This window comes from Ranitomeya variabilis, chromosome 2, assembly GCF_051348905.1.
Source record: "Ranitomeya variabilis isolate aRanVar5 chromosome 2, aRanVar5.hap1, whole genome shotgun sequence".
In the NCBI taxonomy this organism is placed as follows: domain Eukaryota; kingdom Metazoa; phylum Chordata; class Amphibia; order Anura; family Dendrobatidae; genus Ranitomeya; species Ranitomeya variabilis.
In genome coordinates this window covers 992,096,773-992,119,074 of record NC_135233.1, presented here as the reverse complement: position 1 = coordinate 992,119,074, position 22,302 = coordinate 992,096,773, and the positions used below count along the sequence as shown (strand labels likewise).

The 22,302-nt window shown below is 44.4% G+C and overlaps 1 protein-coding gene across 2 annotated transcripts in view; it reads right to left on the bottom strand.

The window, feature by feature from the left end:
• The window catches only part of INPP5D (inositol polyphosphate-5-phosphatase D), a 314,393-nt gene that overhangs the window by 16,039 nt on the left and 276,052 nt on the right, over positions 1-22,302 (bottom strand). For both annotated transcript variants that reach the window (XM_077291050.1, XM_077291049.1), the window contains exons 21-24: positions 10,621-10,700; positions 5,812-5,899; positions 1,598-1,750; positions 1,246-1,333 (exon numbers count right to left, since the gene is read on the bottom strand). In XM_077291050.1, coding sequence (XP_077147165.1) covers positions 1,246-1,333; positions 1,598-1,750; positions 5,812-5,899; positions 10,621-10,700 — 409 coding nt within the window. The remainder of the gene's footprint in view (positions 1-1,245; positions 1,334-1,597; positions 1,751-5,811; positions 5,900-10,620; positions 10,701-22,302) is intronic.

The window sequence follows — 22,302 nt, the reverse complement described above, 5'->3', positions numbered from 1 at the left end:
AGGCATCTATCAGATTCCCCCATTACTAACCCTATAATCAAGAGTAAGAAAGACACACATAAAAGTCTTTTAATTGAAAAAACACTTTCCCACAATTACCCTCTTTTACCCATATATTAATGTAAAAATAGAAAAATCACAGAATTCCTCACCTGTCCACCGATAATCCATATGGCCACAACGTTCTCCAACTCTGCTACATCTGGATGCATTGCTGAGCGGTGGCATGATGTTACTGCTTAGCCTTGCATCCAGGACACACTGAGCTAAGCTTGGGAACGCGGCTGTGTGTGACTGGCAGAAACCTTAAAGATGTCACCACTGGTCACACGCAGCCGCATTATTACGCTGAGCTCAGTGTATCCTGGATGCATGGTTCAGTGGTCACATCATGCCACTGCTTGGCAATCCATCCAGATGTAGCAGTGTTGGAGCACATCATGGGACATATGGATTATCTGTGGACAGATGAGGAATACTGTCATTTTTTATTTTCATTTTCTTGTTAATAAATGGGTAGAAGAGGGTTATTGTGAGTGAGTGTTTTTTCAATTAAAGGACTTTTCTCTGCATGTGTCTATTACTTTTGACTATGGGGTTAGTAAAGGGGGTGTCAAATAGATGCTTCTCCATTACTAACCCCTTATTTTGCCACTGCACCATAATACTGTAGATGCACCTCTTCTGGGGCAGCTGCGGGCTGCTATTTTTAGGCTGGGGAAAGCCAATATCAATGGCCCCTTCCCAGTCTGATCTGAGAATACCAGCCCCCAGCTATCTGCTGTAGCTTGACTGGTTATCACAAATGGGGGGACCCCATGACATTCTTTTTAATTATTTATTGAAATAATTAAGAAAAAACTGCATGGAGACCCCTATACTTTTGATAACCAGCCAAGATAAAGCTGACAGCTGGGGGCTGAAGCCCGCAGAAGTCGGCTTTGCCTGTGCTGGGTATCAAAAATAGAAGAGACCCCATATTTTTATTTTTTTTTACATTCAGTGTGTCAGCCAATCACAGCCATGCCAAAAGTTGACATGGCAATGATTGAGACGGAAGTGCCCACATACGAAAGCTTGTTGATTGGCTGTAACTTTTGAACAAGCTTTGTTCGGGCTCCCGAACCCGAACAGTAACATGGACTTTTGGGTTATTCCATCTCTAATTTTGCTAAATAACATAATAATTATCTGCAATATCCTTACTGTAGTATGTAAGAATAGATTATAACACTTTGTTATTACCTGGATGCTTGTTCCCATTGCTGGCTGCATTGTGCTTTTATTTGATGCTTTTGTGCTACAGTTTCATCTTTCTCAATCTTCACAAAATCTAAGACACAAATATTAACAAAGTATAATTTGTAATAAACTGTAGGACTTTCAAAAGCATAAAAAAATCAGTGAATAGTAAAAAAGTATTTTTTTTAATCTAGTATCATATAAGCAAACAAAAATCTTCCATGTTTTTCCATCAAAGCTGCATGATAATCTGCAATTTCAAAAAACTTCAGATTAAAAATGATGATATTCATAGATTATATTATAACTAAATCTTATATACTTTTTTTGTAATTGATTATCCTGCCTGATTTACCATATAGCTTCTCTCTCTGTTTTCCAGAGGATGCATGCAGACAGATTTCTCCCTGAAATTGACCCGTATCCTCTCCATGATGTGTCAGAAGGGTGAAGAATGGGAACTGTTTTTGTTGAGGATCTTCCATTCGGAGTGCAATGCAGCCCTCACCTGTCGCAGGCAATGAAAGAATGAATTAGGCTTCCTATATAGGGGTGGATTTACTAACAATTAGGCATTTTAAAATAGCGCTGAAATCAAAAAGTAGCTCCTGCTGGATAATAAATTTGTAAAATCTTTAGATGATCTAGTCTAACTTTACACCACCTCCTTAGTGAACTTTAAATCATTTTTTTGTGCCCCAATTTTAGTATAATTTAGTGCATCTCAGAATTCTGTTACGTCTTAAATAGAAAAATGTCTCCAGAATTCTGGCACATTTTGGCATGTCCGCACTTTTTTTTGTAGTAATTTGTTTAATTGAAAAAAAGACAATACTTTCATGTGTTTTTTTAAAGTGTGCAGTTGTTGTTTTTTTATTCTATTTTAGACACATGATTTTCTTTTTTAATTATTATTTGATAAACTATGATAGAAGCTATGAAAAGCCACACCTAAAATATGGTCCATTTAGAAACTAATCTGGAAACTATGGAAGCAAAAATAAGCACTCTAAAGGGTCAAAAAATGCCATCTTTAAGTTTCGATGGGGCTCTTAATAAAAACTTGGCAACCTTGGCTCGATTTTATTGATATTCCCAGTCTCCGTGCTTCTCTTCACCCCTAACTTTCAAGTTAGACATACTTAGATCTTACTTCTTTACCTACCTCCTAAATACTGTACCCCCTTCCTTATTTGGTTGTCGCTAGCCTAACGATCGTACTCCATTTTGCATGAATTGTGTAAAGGTTCACTCTTGGATAGCCGCTTGGAACACAAAGGTTTTTTTTTTATATATCACACACGGAATAGTGTTTATTTTGACTAGTAGCACAGCACCAACACAAAACCATAAACATAAAATTCCTAGCCTTGTCCAGGCACTAACTAAACCATACAGCCCCCGGCTACTCAGATACCACTGAGCTAGTCCCAGTTTGGTCACACAAAACAGCTATCATCCACATCAACCAGTGATAATTGCGGTTTGATTCACACGACCTGTGCAGATTCTGGTTTCTCTCCGTCCAGTTCCACTCTGCACAGCTTCACTAGCTGACTGACCAGTGAATACATGGACTGGTTCTAGTCATGGCTATTCAGATGCACCTAATCAGGACCTGGAATGCTAGGATTTAACACTTGCCTGTCTGGCTTTCCTACATATCACCCCTCCTCTGCCCAAAGCCGGGGGGTTGGGCACCGTCGGCCAACCCACAGTGCCTATAGGGTGTGGGCCGCAGGAATTCTACAGGGCTTTAAATTGACCAGAGCGCGATGCTCATGCTTGATGACACGAGTGTAACTTAGTAACTACAAGAACAGTCCCCTATTTTTGGGTACCATTTTCATGAACGTGTCGTTTTTGGGAACTTGACAAAGGTCCTCTTTAAGTAAAAAAAACTCCCTATAGTTGTTCATCTCCTATAAGTGTCTTTAGCCTATGAGTGTGTGTCATTGTCAGTCAATAATTCGTATCCAAGTCATCAGAGTTTTATAGCTTAGAGATTATAATGAGATACATGAAGAAAATGTGTGGGTGATGACTTTGACAGGAAAAGAGGGAGTTGCACTATAAATATAAGATGCCAAAACTCTGAACTATTTTTATATCAATTAGACAGATAAGATGGTATGCATCAAAATCTGACTGCTGCAGAGGAACAGAACATCTCTACATATGCTCTGCATTCCTTATAACAGATGGGGGAATAGAGACTGCAAACTCCATGCTCTTCTGTGTCATTGAACACGGGCATTGGAACGGTTCAGTGATGATTTATTAAGCAAGGCTCAGTGATAACAGTTATCTAATAGTCAAATAAAGCCAGAGTTTTTACCTTCTTCTTTTATCTTATTCCCTACCATAATTTTAAGCAATTTTGGCATTTTTAGGGAACCTGTCACAATGACTGAGTTATTAAAGCAAAGGCATAAGTATGCATGATACCATAAAGCACCACTGGAGCTTTTTTTTTAATTTAATACTGGAGTGGTGTCACTAAGTTCCTTGACCCTAGGTGTGTCACCCTAAGTGGTGTCACTAAGGTCATTGAATAGGGTCCTTGACCCTAGTTTTATACTCATCAGCCGCTGCCCTCAGCTCTTCCCGGCACCGCACCGGTCCTGCTCCACCATCTTGTGATTGCAACTTCTGACTGACCAGAAGTCAAAGGTAACAGTCACAAGCTCTCAATGTAAGTATATGAGGCCTCGCTTTTGCTATCAAAGACTTACTTGGAGCTGTGACTTAGATCGCGAAGCAAACGCTTGAGCCATCCGGCAGATCACAACCTGCAGAAGACCGACTAGCGCGGCTCTGATAGCAGAGAAAGATTATGGCTGGTGAATATAATACTAGGGGCAGGGGACTTAGATTAATGACACAGCTCCAGTGGTAAAATTAAGAAAAATGCTGACGCGGTGCTTTAATAGGTTGTCCAATTACGCACACTACCTATGAGGGCTGAAATGATAAAACTACTCCCTGTGGAATTGCGTGGTGCATCACTTAAGACAGTCTGCAACCATGAAAAGGATTGGGTTTACTAAATATAACTGTTTGTGCATAGTTCCATTAATACATCACACCGATGCCCTAAAATACTGAAGTAGGAAGTGCCAACATTACAGACGGCATGCTACTCTACTTACATTCAGTGCCATGGTGCGCGATACTATTTACATAGTGTGCCATTCTAATTATTAGAACTTACACTACATACAGTATATAGCTAGGGCACCATGGTACTGGATTGCAATAGAATGGTATATTTCTTGTTGGCACATCTGTAAGGTAGTTTGTCATTGTGACTATTTTCTTCTACTTGAAAATATAGAGATAAACTGACCAGAAGCTCGATCCATGTTACATGACATGATGGAATGGGATATTATATAATATAGTCGACCCTTAAAGTGAACCCGTCAGCAGGATTTTGCTAAGTAAACTACAGACACTGTCAGGTTGGCAGTGTTAAATAGATTAAAATGATACCTGGGGTGAAGAAATCCGTCTTGTGGTTCTTGTGTAATCAGTGTTAAAAGTTTGCAGCTAATAAGATCTTGCTCCAGGGCGGGACTGTAGGCAGAGTCTTCCTGCTCTAAGCCAGAGAAACCAAGAAAAGACCAAGCAGAGACCTGCTCACAGGCCGCCCCAAAGCACAAACATGTTCCTCATCATAGAGACTGACACAGAGAGAGAGAGACAGCCAGAGAAACCAAGGAAAGACGTGCCCACAGGCCGCCCCACAGTCTGTCTCTATAATGAGGAACGTTTGTGCTTCGGGGTGGCCTGTGGGCAGGTCTTTCATTGGTTTTTCTGGCCTAGAGCAAGCAGAAAAGACCCTGCCTACAGTCCCGCCCCTGAGCATGGGCATCTCATTAACTGAAAACTTCTAACATTGATTATACAAGAACCACAAGATGGATTTCTTCACTCCAGGTATCATTTTAATCAGTTTAACAGGGGCAACATGACAATGTATGAAATTTACTTAGCAAAATCCTGCTGACAGCTTTGCTTTAATCCATACTGGTTGTTGCTGTTGCATAGGAAGTATTGTATATTCCATGTAACTTCACCTAAATGGTTTGTGCCGAGTGTTTAACTTATTCCATTCATAAAATAGGAGATAACTTTCCCATCCCTGGAGCTCCAACTGCTGGGATCTCCGCAAATCCCAAAGAGAGAGAGACAACTCTGAATGAAGTGGTAGGTAAGCATGTGCATCTCTAATACAATTATTCTCTATGGGTCTAAGCTAAGCGCTGTACTCTGCTTTCTATGGGAGTCCCATATACAATGGATGGGGCAGACATCGACCATGCAGAGCCCCATTTTTAGAATCGATGGGGGTTCAATCAGTCGGAATCCCAGTGATTGGGAAGTTATCCCTTATCCTCCCTATATTGGATAATTTAATATTTTCCAACAAACCCAATCTCTGACCTGTCTATAAATCCGCCAATGCTATCTGCTGTTCCGTTTTATTCTCATCAGATTAGTATGTACACAGGAGTGACTGCAGAAAATTCATCATTATGATAGATCTACAGTACGTCTACTAACCATATGATTCGTCTGTGTCCGAAGACTTGATACAAATCAGCAGGTGCTGGTCCAGGAGGTACTCGAGATCTGAGATGATTGGCGTTAGCTGCAAGGACAGAACTGTGATAATATATAGAGACCAAAAGGTAGGAAATAACACAGCACGATGTGCAGGAAGATGGATGGCTGGTGTGATGAGCATAAAGGGCAAGGGATAGACAAGGGAACACAATCTGTTTATATACAATCTGTTTATATGAAGGCAAAATAGTCCAAAAATGAAACCTTCACACAGGAGAACCACATGAAATGTACAAATGTCATTAGACCAAGACATATGCATTGTAGGACTTACCGAGAACCCTCTACCCCCATATTAACTGTGACTATATATTTATAATTCTCCTATGCCTTCCATGGACACGGAACCATCAGCGCTAGTCCATTCCACATGAATGAAAAGGCACTGTCAAGTTTTTACACAAATGCTCCTCATGCCTTTACAGAGCAGATTTTTTTGGAAAAAGATGCAGCACTGATCTTAGTGACTAAAGGTACCTTCACACTAAACAACTTTCCAACGAGAACGACAACGATCCGTGACATTGCAGCGTCCTGGATAGCGATCTCGTTGTGTTTGACACGCAGCAGCGATCAGGATCCTGCTGTGATATCGCTGGTCGGAGCTAGAAGTCCAGAACTTTATTTGGTCGTCAGATCGACGTGTATCGTCGTGTTTGACAGCAAAAGCAACGATGCCAGCAATGTTTCTTCATGGAGCGAACTGGAGCGAACAACCAGCGAGAACGATAAGTACGTCACTGGATCGCTCCTGCATCGTTCTGCTGTTGCCGGTGTCTGACGTCTCCTAGCGACCTAAACAGCGACGCTGCAGCGATCGGCTCGTTGTCTATATCGCTGCAGCGTCGCTTAATGTGACGGTACCTTAAGGCAGAAGAAGGGAGCAGATTAGGCCAAGTGACTATTGTTACTTTTAGGTCTCAGTAACTTATTCCATTTACTATGAATGTATTTTAGGTCCTCACTTCACTGCGGTTATAACCTTTTTATCTAGGTTATTAATTAAGATTCATTTATTACTTCCATACTAGTGAGAAATACAGCATATTACTGTTTAAAGTGAATCTGTCACCACCTGGGACGTATATGACCTATTAATATGGGCATACCGGTAATAGAAATGTTACACTAGTCCTACCTGTATGCCTCATAATAACGGTCTTGTTGTTGAGAAATGTTCTATTGTTTCTTTATGCTAATTATTTCTTCGAAGCTTCGGGGTGTGTGCTGCCTGGAAGAAATCCCTGCCCCCTGTCTTCATTGTAATTCTAACATGCACTTCAGTTACGGCCCCTGAGTCCTGTGCACTGCACTCCCTCAAAAAATCCATACCTCATCCTCCATTCTATGGGCACAGTATTCAGGGATCTTCAGGATTTATTCCTCGGTAAATAAAGCTGTTAATTGTTTTGTCTGTGTGTACGGAATGTGGACAGAGGTTTCTTGTGTTTACCCCTGTCAGAAGAAGAAGAACCTACTGCATCTGACTACTCCTCCCAGCAAGATTCAAGTGGAGGAACTATGCCATATTGAGGTGAAAACTACCAGACACCCTGCCCACAAAGGCAGCTTAAAGGGGTGTTACAGTGAGATAGAGCAAGACAGGTGCAGCAAGTATGGAGGCTTTAACTGAAGCACAAGTGTCCACGTGGTGTGAGGAGATGAGCATAACTGAGGAACACAGTTTTGCAGTATGTGGTGAACTCGCTAATGCATCTGATAAATAGATACTACAGATCGTGGACCGACTCCAAGAAGTTGTTCATCCCAGAGTGGTTGACAGACGGGGTGATGAAGGGAGTCAAATATCAGAAGCCCTGATCACTACTGAAAAGACCCTGGAGAAGAAGTACTTCCCATCAGTTATTGCTGTGCCATTAAAACATGGGCAACAGTGGAAGATCACCTGGCCTGAGATGCCTGCAGCAAAGGCGTCATCTCCATAATCAAGCACACTACCTGGGAGGCATAGTGAATGTCCATCTTCCACCCCTGCTTGTGACAAGCCTGTGAAAATTGCTGCTACTGTTGATGTGGTTGTGGCCGCCCTGGAAAAGTTTGTCACCAGGTTTGCACAGATGCAGCCTAAAAATTGACTGAGAACTTTTTCGGGTGTCAATCCGATCCCAGATGGGGAAGAACGGTATGACATGTAAAAGGATGTTGCTCTGCAGGATCTAAAAGAAAGTGGAGATTCTGAAAGGTTCTGCTATAGAAGTAGTACAAGCTGCTTGGATGGCCAGCCACAGGCTTCCAATCAGATGTAGATATAGATAGGAATGGGACAGTGCAGATGTGGGCACAATAGATTCAGGATTAAGTTTAGAGGATCAGGTATAGGATAGGGATCATAGTTTATATTAGGTATAGGAAGTAAGTTTGCAGGTTGGCATACAGTTAATATGGTTGGGACCAGCCCACCAGGGAGGGAGAAAGGTCAAACAAAAAAGAGAAACCCTTCCTGATTAGATTAGTTAGTGTGAGATTCAGTGTTAGTAAGAAGAAAAGCAAAGTTCAAGAGCAGTGGGCTGAAAGTATGAGAAGTACCTATCGTTCGGGCGGTATGGGATCCTGTGGAACTCCCTGTGGACATTTCTGGAATGTACGGAGCCTCGAGGTCGAGTCAGTGGCTATGGAGAGCGCTGACATTACTTCCATAACGTGTAAGGCTTCTTGCACACTTCAGTTGTTTGGCGTCAGTCACCACCGACATAGTGACGGATCAACGGATCCGTCACAATTGTTGAGAAAATGGTTCTAACGGATCCGTTTTTTTGATGGATCCGTTACTTGGGGGTTGTCTGGGAAAAATATCTACTTTTTGGAGCATGCGCAATTGAAAAAGCGGATTGAGGCGACGGATCCGCCGAAATGACGGTCGCGATGGATCCGTCGCCCATAGGCGGCCATTCTATGGAATGGCGGACACGACGGATCCGTCGCGAACCGTCATTTCAGCGCAGACAAAAAAACGTTATAATGTCCGTCAATGTCTAGATGACGTCCGCCAAATCTCGACGGATCCGTCGCATGGCGGATGGAACGGACGACCATCCGCCACAATCCGTCACTAATGCATGTCTATGGGAAAATAGCGGATCCGCCAAAAAAAATGGCGGATCCGCTATTTGACGAAAATGGCGGTTTCAAACTGACGCCAAACAACTGAAGTGTGAAAGAGGCCTTAGATGAACAGAGAAACGCGTGAGAGGGACATCACAGATCCTGTGAGTACTGCAGAGCCTATCAGAAAATCCCTGGTGCTGAAGGGTCTAATAAGTGGAGGGATAGAACAGGCTGAAAGAAAGGAGTATGTGAACTTGTACTGTGCCAGGAACCTTAGCAATGGAAATGAAGGTTGTGCCCAATACTGCATGATGCCATCTTCTGAACTGAGACTGTTAAGTAATGTTGGACTGGTTCAGCAGAACCGGCTGTCGTCTAGTAGGGTCAGCAGGGTCAGGTGTTGCATCACCTATTTGGATAGTGGATCCTGTGTTATAAGCTGTGTATAGAGGTGTTACCTGACCTTTTAATCCTGCCCCTGATAATGAAACTTCTGGAAAGTCTTCAGTAAAGAAAAGGAAATGTAAATCTAAAGTAGCTCCAGGTCTATAACTGAGGACAGGTGATGGGTACTAGGTCTAGGTGACTAGGATGACTAGTGTGACAAAGTCACTGGCAGGGTGCTGGAGGGGAGATAAGTTTTGCTGAGGCTTATGGCTTCAGTGATTTAAAAACTCAGAAGTTTTTCCTTCAGCACATTAAGTGTTGCAAGGAGTTAACTGCCAATTTGTTAAAAGGGCTGTTTTTTTGTGGACAACCATAGAGCGGGTGGGAGGTTGTTCACCTTATTTCTACCCTAGGGTGTGGTCTGGGGCTTAATTAGGTGGTCTTCAGGGGAAATGGGTTTTCAGAGTCTGGAGAGGAACACTCCAGAGAAGGGTTTGTGTTTGTGCTAAAAAACTGAACTGAACCATGGACCTTGCTAGCTCAGAGTGGGCTGATCCCCACTAGCAGGGTGACTGTGCTTTGTGCTACCATTTTGGTTTGCTTTGCTGCTTTTGACCAGAGGGCTGTGTTTACTTTTTTTCTTCATCTTGGGTTATGCTGCACCTAATAAACCAAGGATGTTCTTAAAGAGACAGTGTTCCTGTGTCTACCTCCGTGCACAGCTGAGTGAGCCGATCTACCACACTAGTCATATGTGCTTTGGCTTGTTCCCACCCTGCTCAAATAAACCAACAAATTTCTCCCTATATATACACAGAGAAAGAAATACAGAAGATGCAATATCACAATGCAACTCTCATTTTTTATGTCACATGACAAACCTTGTCCCTTGTATCAAGCCCTTATTCTGGTTAAAAAAAAATCAAATTCTGCACTGTGTGAATCTGGCCTTATTCAGCCTCATATTATTTATACAAAGCTGTATCCCAAGTTGCATTTTTAATACTATTTTCCTTAATTTGCTTTTAGAAACATCTTTAGTTAATCTCTTGAAATAGTCTATGCTTGGTTCCATAAACTATGGATGTCTGGATTGTGAGGGCCTGATCTCAGAAGACTACTATATGATTAGGCTTCTGGTTGATTTTTTTACTGACCATATTATAGAAACATTCCATTACATGATGTCTTGCCACGAGCTGTTTAATGCCCCATTGTGATGAATATTTGAGAAGAATTGCACATACACATATACCAATGATGAGAGATGACCACACAATAGGGATTAATCACCTTTGGTAGAACTCCAAACTTAACTATTAAAATTCCACTGTCGCATTCCTGGTCTTCAGCCTCAGAGCTCTTCACCATATCTACAAAAGTCAAGAACGTATTGAGATTTTTGGTTAATTTGATGCACAAAATTATACTAAACCCTTTTCACACTATGCTCATTGGTTTGTCAGCAGTGTCATGGGTTTTTATGATATAAACATGAAAAAAGAGGCTCTAACATCTAGGCAGGATCTGGAAACTGTTCTTTTTGCTGTATGGCTTAGCACAGGCTGCTGCTACTCTATCCAATAACACAAAGATATTTGTTTCCCACCCCTATATTTTTCAATAGGGAGGCGGAAGTAGTTCAACTTGCCTGACCCTTCTTTCTCGTGAGATTTGCTGCCAGGGGAGAGTTGGGTCTCCAAAACCAGCTAAAGTTCATCTAGATTAAAGAATTGCCCCATGGTGACACCTCATCATCTGGTCACAGAATTGGTGATCAATGTCTGATCGCAAGGAGATACGAGACATAGCCCCTATAAACTTGTCACCTACGCGCCCCCGATTATCATTCAAATTATCAAATATACTTTTACCAAAAATAAACCTCCTGATTTAAACACTAACACATTGTTTCTGATGACACACTGCGGACAAGCTGTGACATCTGCTGGTCCCATTGTCTCTGTGGGACAAATGTACATTTTATATTTATGAAAAGTCTTTTATCTGGTACAATAAACTCTGCAAATGGTAAAGACAGTGGAAATAGACTTTGAATAATATTACATTATGAAGTAAACAGTAACATGCATTACAATGTCTCTACTGAGTGTCTACTTTATTAGAGACACCTGCCCCTTCAAGATTGAGGTTTACCTGTATGAAAATGAGACACATGGTGCAGGATTGCAGAATATCATTAGGTAAGTAAGTTTTCCAGGAATCTGTTTCAGTGGTAGGTCACATATTACAAATTTGAAAATCGAGTGATTTGACTGTTATTTGGCTGTAGTTATGCAAACTGCAGCTGTATACACTTCTGGTGCTCCAGATAAAGTGTCCAAAGGTATAACTTACAAATAAAGCTGCACTCTGTAACGCTATAACAAGCAAACATTAAATATATGAAGTTGGAATTGCACTACTGCTCTAGAAAATAGAAAAAAATTAAGATACTTAATGCATAAATTGGCCAATTCATGTGTGCCCAGCATATTTGCATACCGTATATACTCGAGTATAAGCCGAGATTTTCAGCCCAAATTTTTGGGCTGAAAGTGCCCCTCTCTGCTTATACTCGAGTCATGTTCGGCGGCAGGGTCGGCGGGTGAGAGGACTGTCGCATACTCACCTGCTCGCGGCGCTCCTAACGCTGTCCCAGCCTGTCCCATGGTCTCCCGCGCTGCAGCTCTTCCTCTATTCAGCGGTCACGTGGTACCGCTCATTAAAGTAATGAATATGGACTCCACTCCCATAGGGGTGGGGCCACATATTCATTACTGTAATGAGCGGTACCAGTGACCGCTCATTACAGGAAGAAGCTGCGGTACCATGGGACAGGCAGGGACAGCGTCAGGAGCGCCGGGACCAGGTGAGTATTTCATATTCACCTGTCCACATTCCATTCGCCGGGCGCCGCTCCGTCTTCCCGTCCTCTTGCAGTGACTGTGCAGGTCAGAGGGCGCGATGACGTATTAGTGTGCGCGCCGCCCTCTGCCTGAACAGTCAGTGCGGAGAGACGGGACGCTGAGGAGCAGCGGGCAGCGACGAGAGGTGAGTATGTATTTTTTTTTTAATTGCAGCAGCAGCATTACATGTGGCACAATGCTGTATGGAGCGTCTATGGGGCCATAAACAACTGCATGGAGCATTATATGGGGCATCTTTGGGGCCATAACTGTATGGAGCATTATATGGGGCATCTATGGGGCCAAAACTGCATGGAGCATTATATGGGGCATTATATGGAGCATCTATGGGGCCATAACTGCATGGAGCATTATATGGGGCCATAACTGCATGGAGCATTATATGGGGCATCTATGGAGCCATAACTGCATAGAGCATTATATGGAGCATTATATGGGGCCATAACTGCATGGAGCATTATATGGGGCATCTATGGGGCCATAACTGCATGGAGCATTATATGGAGCATTATATGGGGCCATAACTGCATGGAGCATTATATGGAGCATCTATGGGGCCATAACTGCATGGAGCATTATATGGAGCATCTATGGGGCCATAACTGCATGGAGCATTATATGGAGCATCTATGGGGCCATAACTGCATGAAGCATTATATGGGGCATCTATGGGTCCATAACTGCATGGAGCATTATATGGGGCATCTATTGGGCCATAAAGAACTGCATGGAGTATTATATGGGGCATCTATGGGGCCATAAAGAACTGCATGGAGCATTATATGGGGCCATAACTGCATGGAGCATTATATGGGGCATTTATGGGGCCATAACTGCATGGAGCATTATATGGAGCATCTATGGGGCCATAACTGCATGGAGCATTATATGGGGCATCTATGGGGCCATAATGAACTGTATGGAGCATTATATGGGGCTCCTGATTCAATATGGATATTCAAAAACACTTAACCTACTGATGTCTCAATTAATTTTACTTTTATTGGTATCTATTTTTATTTTTTACATATACCGGTAGCTGCTGCATTTTCCACCCTAGGCTTATACTCGAGTAAATAAGTTTTCCCAGTTTTTGGTTGCAAAATTAGGGGGGTCGGCTTATACTTGGGTCGGCTTATACTCGAGTATATACGGTACATAAGCTCTCTGTCCGAGCACTTCACCCATCAGCTTATGGCGCTTTTAATCACTGCAGGATCCTACCTACCCATTTAAATGTGGGCTATCAGCCCAAGAGAGGACACCTTAGGTTAGTTTCTCAGAAAAAAAGATTGACACTTGGCAGCTGGGCATACATGAATTGGCTAATTTATGCGCTAAGTATCTTCATATTTTCCTATTTTCTAGAGCAGTAATGCAATTCTTATGCCATATATTTCATGTATGAATGCTATAGTGTGGCCAGTCACCACAGAGGTACTGCACTTCAGCCAGAGGTGTGGTACTCCGCTCTTGGGTAAGGGGGGGAAACTAACCAGGACCCACACACTAGTGTCCAACACTAGACCTCTATAGGCCTGGAGGGAACTAGGTAGAGGGTGTGGGTGGAGGAAGTAGAGAGGGGTTGTCATGGAAACAGGAGGGAGGAGTCAGGAAGATTCTGGAAAGACACTGAGTGGGGAGGATGTTATGATCCTTAGTGGTTGAGGATCACAAATTACTCCAGCTAAGTAACAAACATAGGACAAGCTCTAGGGAGGTGGCAAACTGGACTGACCGCAAATCTGAACCTATCCAAACACACTAGAAGTAGCCGGTGAACGTGCCTAAAAATCCTAGACGTCTCGAGCCAGCCTGAGGAACTAACTACCCCTAGAGAGAAAGAAAAGACCTCTCTTGCCTCCAGAGAAATAATCCCCAAAGATATAGAAGCCCCCAACAGATAATAACGGTGAGGTAAGAGGAAGGCACATACACAGGGGTGAAAGCAGATTCAGCAAATGAGGCCCACTAATACTAGATAGCAGAAAATAGAAAAGGGAATCTATGTGGTCAGTAAAAAACCCTTACAAAATATCCACTCTGAGATTTCAAGAACCCCCACACCAACTAACGGTGTGGGGGGAGAAACTCAGTCCCCTAGATGTCATGGTTCTCAATGGCAAGAGAACGTAGTAAAGCATACAAAAGGACTAGCTCTTGGAAGATGGGAACTCGAGCTGACTGTGAGCTAAACCTACCGCACAACTAACAGTGGCCGGGTAGCGTGCCTACGTTTTATCCCTAGACGCCCAGCGCCAGCCGGAGAACTGACTGACCCTAGCAGAGGAAAATACAGACCTGGCTTACCTCTAGAGAAATTTTCCCCAAAAGGCAGACAGTAGCCCCCACATATAATGTCGGTGATTTTAGAGGAAATTGACATACGAAGTATGAAGATAGGTTTAGCAAATTGAGGTCCGCTTACTGGATAGTAGGAAGACAGAAAAGGGAACTACACAGTCAGCTGAAAACCCTTTCAAAACACCATCCTGAAATTACTTTAAGACTCTAATATCAACTCATGACACCAGAGTGGCAATTTCAGCTCACAAGAGCTTCCAGCCTCAGAAATATTCAAACACAGAGAACTGGAACAAAAATGCAAAACAAACTTAGGACTACAAGTCCAACTTAGCTGATAGTAGTCTAGGAGCAGGAACATGCAACAGAAAGGCTTCTGGTAACATTGTTGGCCGGCATAGAAATGACTGAGGAGCAAGGCTAAATAGACAACTCCCACATCCTGATGGAAACAGGTGAACAGAGGCGATGAAGCACACAAGTTAGTACCACCAGTGACCACCGGGGGAGCCCAGAAACCAAATTCACAACAGTACCCCCCCCTCAAGGAGGGGGCACCGAACCCTCACCAGAACCACCAGGGCGATCAGGATGAGCCCTATGAAAGGCACGGACCAAATCGGAGGCATGAACATCAGAGGCTGTCACCCAAGAATTATCCTCCTGACCGTAGCCCTTCCACTTGACCAGATACTGAAGTCTCCGTCTGGAAACACGGGAGTCCAAGATCTTCTCGACAACGTACTCCAACTCACCCTCAACCAACACCGGAGCAGGAGGCTCAACGGAAGGCACAACCGGTACCTCATACCTGCGCAACAATGACCGATGGAAGACATTATGAATAGAAAAAGATGCAGGGAGGTCCAAACGAAAGGACACAGGGTTAAGAATCTCCAATATCTTGTACGGGCCGATGAACCGAGGCTTAAACTTAGGAGAAGAAACCTTCATAGGGACAAAACGAGAAGACAACCACACCAAGTCCCCAACACAAAGACGAGGACCAACACGACGACGGCGGTTGGCAAAATGCTGAGTCTTCTCCTGGGACAACTTCAAATTGTCCACCACATGCCCCCAAATCTGATGCAACCTCTCCACCACAGCATCCACTCCAGGACAATCCGAAGACTCCACCTGACCGGAAGAGAAACGAGGATGAAACCCCGAATTACAGAAGAAAGGAGAAACCAAGGTGGCAGAACTAGCCCGATTATTGAGGGCAAACTCCGCCAAGGGCAAAAAGGCAACCCAATCATCCTGATCCGCAGACACAAAACACCTCAAATAAGTCTCCAAGGTCTGATTAGTTCGCTCGGTCTGGCCATTAGTCTGAGGATGGAAAGCAGACGAAAAAGACAAATCAATGCCCATCCTGACACAGAACGCTCGCCAAAATCTAGACACGAATTGAGTTCCCCTGTCAGACACGATATTCTCCGGAATACCATGCAAGCGAACCACATTTTGAAAAAACAGAGGAACCAGCTCGGATGAGGAAGGCAATTTAGGCAAGGGGACCAAATGGACCATCTTAGAGAAACGGTCACACACCACCCAGATGACAGACATCTTCTGAGAAACAGGGAGATCAGAAATAAAATCCATGGAGATGTGAGTCCAAGGCCTCTTCGGAATAGGCAAAGATAACAACAATCCACTAGCCCGAGAACAACAAGGCTTGGCCCGAGCACAAACATCACAAGACTGCACAAAACTTTGCACATCTCGCGACAGGGAAGGCCACCAGAAGGACCTAGCCACCAAATCCCTGGTACCAAAGATTCCAGGATGACCAGCTAACGCAGAAGAATGGACCTCCGAGATGACTCTACTGGTCCAATCATCAGGAACAAACATTCTACCAGGCGGGCAACGATCAGGTCTATCCGCCTGAAACTCCTGCAAGACCCGTCGCAAGTCTGGGGAAACAGCAGATAATATCACTCCATCCTTAAGGATACCTGTAGGTTCAGAATTACCAGGGGAATCGGGCTCAAAACTCCTAGAAAGGGCATCCGCCTTCACATTTTTAGAACCCGGTAGGTAAGAAACCACAAAATTAAACCGAGAGAAAAATAACGACCAGCGTGCCTGTCTAGGATTCAGGCGCCTGGCAGACTCAAGATAAATCAAATTCTTGTGGTCGGTCAATACCACCACCTGATGTCTAGCCCCCTCAAGCCAATGACGCCACTCCTCAAAAGCCCACTTCATAGCCAAGAGCTCCCGATTACCAATATCATAATTTCGCTCAGCGGGCGAAAATTTACGAGAAAAGAACGCGCAAGGTCTCATCACGGAGCAGTCGGAACTTTTCTGCGACAAAACCGCCCCAGCTCCGATTTCTGAAGCGTCGACCTCAACCTGAAAAGGAAGAGTAACATCAGGCTGACGCAATACAGGGGCGGAAGAAAAGCGGCGCTTAAGCTCCCGAAAGGCCTCCACAGCAGCAGGGGACCAATCAGCAACATCAGCACCCTTCTTAGTCAAATCAGTCAACGGTTTAGCAACATCAGAAAAACCAGTTATAAATCGACGATAAAAATTAGCAAAGCCCAAAAACTTCTGAAGGCTCTTAAGAGAAGAGGGTTGCGTCCAATCACAAATAGCCTGAACCTTGACAGGGTCCATCTCAATGGAAGAGGGGGAAAAAATGTACCCCAAAAACGAAATCTTTTGAACCCCAAAAACGCACTTAGAACCCTTTACACACAAGGAATTAGAGCGCAAAACCTGAAAAACCCTCCTGACCTGTTGGACATGAGAGTCCCAGTCGTCCGAAAAAATCAAAATATCATCCAGATACACAATCATAAATTTATCCAAATATTCACGGAAAATGTCATGCATAAAAGACTGAAAGACTGAAGGGGCATTTGAAAGACCAAAAGGCATTACTAAATACTCAAAATGGCCCTCAGGCGTATTAAATGCGGTTTTCCACTCATCCCCCTGCTTAATTCGCACCAAATTATACGCCCCACGAAGATCAATCTTAGAGAACCACTTGGCCCCCTTTATTCGAGCAAACAAATCAGTAAGCAGTGGCAAAGGATACTGATATTTAACCGTGATTTTATTCAAAAGCCGATAATCAATACACGGCCTCAAAGAGCCATCTTTTTTAGATACAAAGAAAAAAACGGCTCCTAAGGGAGATGACGAAGGACGAATATGTCCCTTTTCCAAGGACTCCTTAATATATTCCCGCATAGCAGCATGTTCAGGCACAGATAGATTAAATAAACGACCCTTTGGAAACTTACTGCCCGGAATCAGATCTATTGTACAATCGCAATCTCTGTGCGGAGGTAGTGAACCAAGTTTAGGCTCCTCAAAAACGTCACGATAATCAGATAAAAATTCCGGAATCTCAGAGGGAATAGATGACGAAATGGAAACCAAAGGTACGTCCCCATGAGTCCCCTGACATCCCCAGCTTAACACAGACATTGCTTTCCAGTCGAGGACTGGGTTATGAGATTGCAGCCATGGCAATCCAAGCACCAACACATCATGTAGATTATACAACACAAGGAAGCGAATAATCTCCTGGTGATCCGGATTAATACGCATAGTTACTTGTGTCCAGTATTGTGGTTTATTACTAGCCAATGGCGTGGAGTCAATACCCTTCAGAGGTATAGAAACTTCCAGAGGCTCTAAATTAAACCCACAGCGTTTGGCAAAGGACCAATCCATAAGACTCAAAGCGGCGCCAGAGTCGACATAGGCGTCCGCGGTAATAGACGATAAAGAGCAAATCAGGGTCACAGATAGAATAAACTTAGACTGTAAAGTGCCAATTGAAACATACTTATCAACCTTCTTAGTACGTTTAGAGCATGCTGATATAACATGAGTTGAATCACCACAATAGAAGCATAACCCATTTTTTCGCCTAAAATTCTGTCGTTCGCTTCTGGACAGAATTCTATCACATTGCATAATCTCTGGCGCCTTCTCAGTAGACACCGCCAAATGGTGCACAGGTTTGCGCTCCCGCAAACGCCGATCAATCTGAATAGCCATTGTCATGGACTCATTCAGACCTGCAGGCACAGGGAACCCCACCATAACATCTTTAATGGCATCAGAGAGACCCTCTCTGAAATTCGCCGCCAGGGCGCACTCATTCCACTGAGTAAGCACAGACCACTTACGAAATTTTTGGCAGTATATTTCAGCCTCATCTTGCCCTTGAGACAGGGCCATCAAGGCTTTTTCAGCCTGAATCTCTAAATGAGGTTCCTCATAAAGCAACCCCAAAGCCAGGAAAAACGCATCCACATTGAGCAACGCAGGATCCCCTGGTGCCAAAGCAAATGCCCAATCCTGAGGGTCGCCCCGGAGCAAGGAAATTACAATCCTGACCTGCTGTGCAGGATCTCCAGCGGAGCGAGATCTCAGAGACAAAAATAATTTACAATTATGTTTGAAATTCTGGAAGCGAGATCTATCCCCGGAGAAAATTTCAGGCAAAGGTACTCTAGGTTCAGATATAGGAGCATGAATTACAAAATCCTGTAAACTTTGAACCTTCATAGCGAGATTATTCAACCCTGTAGCTAAACTCTGAGGATCCATTTTCATCAGGTGAAATCAGAACCATTCAAGGATTAGAAGGAGAGAGAGACGAAGGCTGCAGTAAGCAGAGATGCTAGTGAATCAACTAATGAGCAAACTCAGGAAAAAAAAAAAAAATTCTCTGCAGACTTGTTTTCTCTCCTTTCTTCTGCCAATTATTTTAACCCTTGGCCGGCCAAACTGTCATGGTTCTCAATGGCAAGAGAACGTAGTAAAGCATACAAAAGGACTAGCTCTTGGAAGATGGGAACTCGAGCTGACTGTGAGCTAAACCTACCGCACAACTAACAGTGGCCGGGTAGCGTGCCTACGTTTTATCCCTAGACGCCCAGCGCCAGCCGGAGAACTGACTGACCCTAGCAGAGGAAAATACAGACCTGGCTTACCTCTAGAGAAATTTTCCCCAAAAGGCAGACAGTAGCCCCCACATATAATGTCGGTGATTTTAGAGGAAATTGACATACGAAGTATGAAGATAGGTTTAGCAAATTGAGGTCCGCTTACTGGATAGTAGGAAGACAGAAAAGGGAACTACACAGTCAGCTGAAAACCCTTTCAAAACACCATCCTGAAATTACTTTAAGACTCTAATATCAACTCATGACACCAGAGTGGCAATTTCAGCTCACAAGAGCTTCCAGCCTCAGAAATATTCAAACACAGAGAACTGGAACAAAAATGCAAAACAAACTTAGGACTACAAGTCCAACTTAGCTGATAGTAGTCTAGGAGCAGGAACATGCAACAGAAAGGCTTCTGGTAACATTGTTGGCCGGCATAGAAATGACTGAGGAGCAAGGCTAAATAGACAACTCCCACATCCTGATGGAAACAGGTGAACAGAGGCGATGAAGCACACAAGTTAGTACCACCAGTGACCACCGGGGGAGCCCAGAAACCAAATTCACAACACCTAGAGCAACCAGCAAGCGAGGAAATCACATTTTAGCGAGCTGGACTAAAAACATAATGAACACTGATAATCAAAAAATGATCAAACAAAAACTTAGCTTGTCTTGGAGAGACTGGGAGCAAGGTAGACACAAGGAATCTGAAGAGCACTGAATACATTGATAGCAGGCAAGGAACTGAGTCTCCAGGTGAGCTAAATAGGAAACCAACCAAGGATAACGAACCAGCTGATGCAGCCAACCTGCAGAAAGACAACACTACACAGTACCGCTTGTGACCACTAGAGGGAGCCCAAAAATAGAATTCACAACAGGAGGAGTGGAAGAGAGCAGATGTGAGAGAGAGTTGGAGCTGGGGACTTGAGCAGTGAGGAGCTCGTCCCAGCACAAGAGGACAGAAAGAGAGAGCAAGGAAGATAGAAGCTCCTGACAGAAAAAAGAGAGAGAAGGGGTCCTAGTGGCACGGGTAGTGAGGAATCCCACCCGTGAGGCCCGTATCTACGCCAACTGTAGTTGGGTGGAGGGACCAGCTTGCAGTGGGGGAACTGGCCCCCAGACTAGTGGAGAACTACAAGGCTCAGGTAGCAAGCTGGAGGCTGTAGTATCTGTATGTGCCACAGCCACAACCACACACGCTGAAAAGGCAGCCGCATAGGATCAAGGGGACCAAGAGGACATCGCCTGACAAGATCCGAGGCTGCTGGCTTGGGACACTGTGTGTAAAGGCGCAGGGCAGGAGAGGTGAGAGCCAGCGCAGTGAGATGGCCAGGAAAGGAACATAAGAAGGGGGTTCTGGCGAAGTGGACCCCAAATTACCTGAGAGCTGGCTGGACCACAGACCTGGAGGACACAGCACCCGGTTGGGACTGCATTTGATAACTGTGAGTAAAAGTGTGGAAACTGCACCCTGCTGTGTCCTCTGAATTATTACTGCGTCACCTGCCGTGCATCACAACATCCATCATTAACTTTAACACCTTAATTGCCCTGGGGTCCAGCTCTACCCATGGAGAGCTGAAACAACTCTGCTGCGTCACCATCTGCCCCAGTGGACCTGAACCGCAGCATCGGCAGTTTCCCTATTGCCGAGTACCACAGGTAGCATCACAAACTAATCCCCCATAAACTTTAATTCCCCTTTATTTGACTTTTATTGGACGCCCATGGCCGCAGACAGGGTCACTGCTGCTGTGACAACCCCCTTAAGAACTGACGGACCCGGCCCGAGTACCCCACGGTCCTAGCGGGCGCTCCAATAGCGTTACAGAGTGCAGCTTTAGTTGTTAGTTATATATGTAGATGGCTACTCTTAGTAAGCACCTTTTCTGTTTGGAAGTGACGGTCAGTCATTGATAGTTATATACAGGCTCTCTAACTGTGAACTGCACCCTCAGCTTATGGTGGTTTTAATCACAGCAAAGATCCTACCTACCCATGCCGAAGGCAGACACTGAAATGCGCGTCCGGGTGGACGTATCCCTGGGACTGAGCTGGACCCCTCTAATTTTCCATCTTGTTACAGGTACGATACTATGTTATATTTTGGCAGCGTTGCTCACTTTATGGCCACACTTTTATTTGGCACTGTGCAGCGCCCCAGAGTCCTGGTCGTTGCAGTACTGTGGCTCCGCCGCTAAGGGGGGCTATGGTACGTCTGATGGCACTGAAGGAGTTCATCTGACCAGGTATCACATACACCAATACATTTCACAGTTGGGCCACCAGGGGGAGCTAAGGGTGCTATTTATTAGGCCACTCCTCACCGTGTGGGTAAACTGGGGGTCAGGCAGGAAGTTAGTCAGAAAGCTGACTGGGTTGGAACCAGGCAACACCTGGTGGCAGAGGGTGTTGTGGGGGAAGATTCGGTAGGGTCCCTGTCAGGTTTGGGACCCTGACAGAGGCCTGGCTACAGGAAAGAAAGAACGTCACGGGACCGTGCCTGCTCAGCATAGCGGCGGTGCCCTAAGAAAGGAACAGAAGCGAGATATATTGTGCTGAGTGAGAAACGAGATCAAAGCAAGAAGGAGAATACCAGTAGGAGTCGTGCTGTAAGATCGAGGCAACATCCTACTGAGGCGCACAACCGGCGGCCGGAACGCCGAGGAAGTATTTATATATCTAGCTCCAAGCAATACTTCAAACCAACGGCAGGACAGTCAGTCTCAGGCGGGCTGTCTCACATACATCACCTATGAAGACATGGGGGGCGCACTAGGAGAGCTCCGAGCCTACTCGTC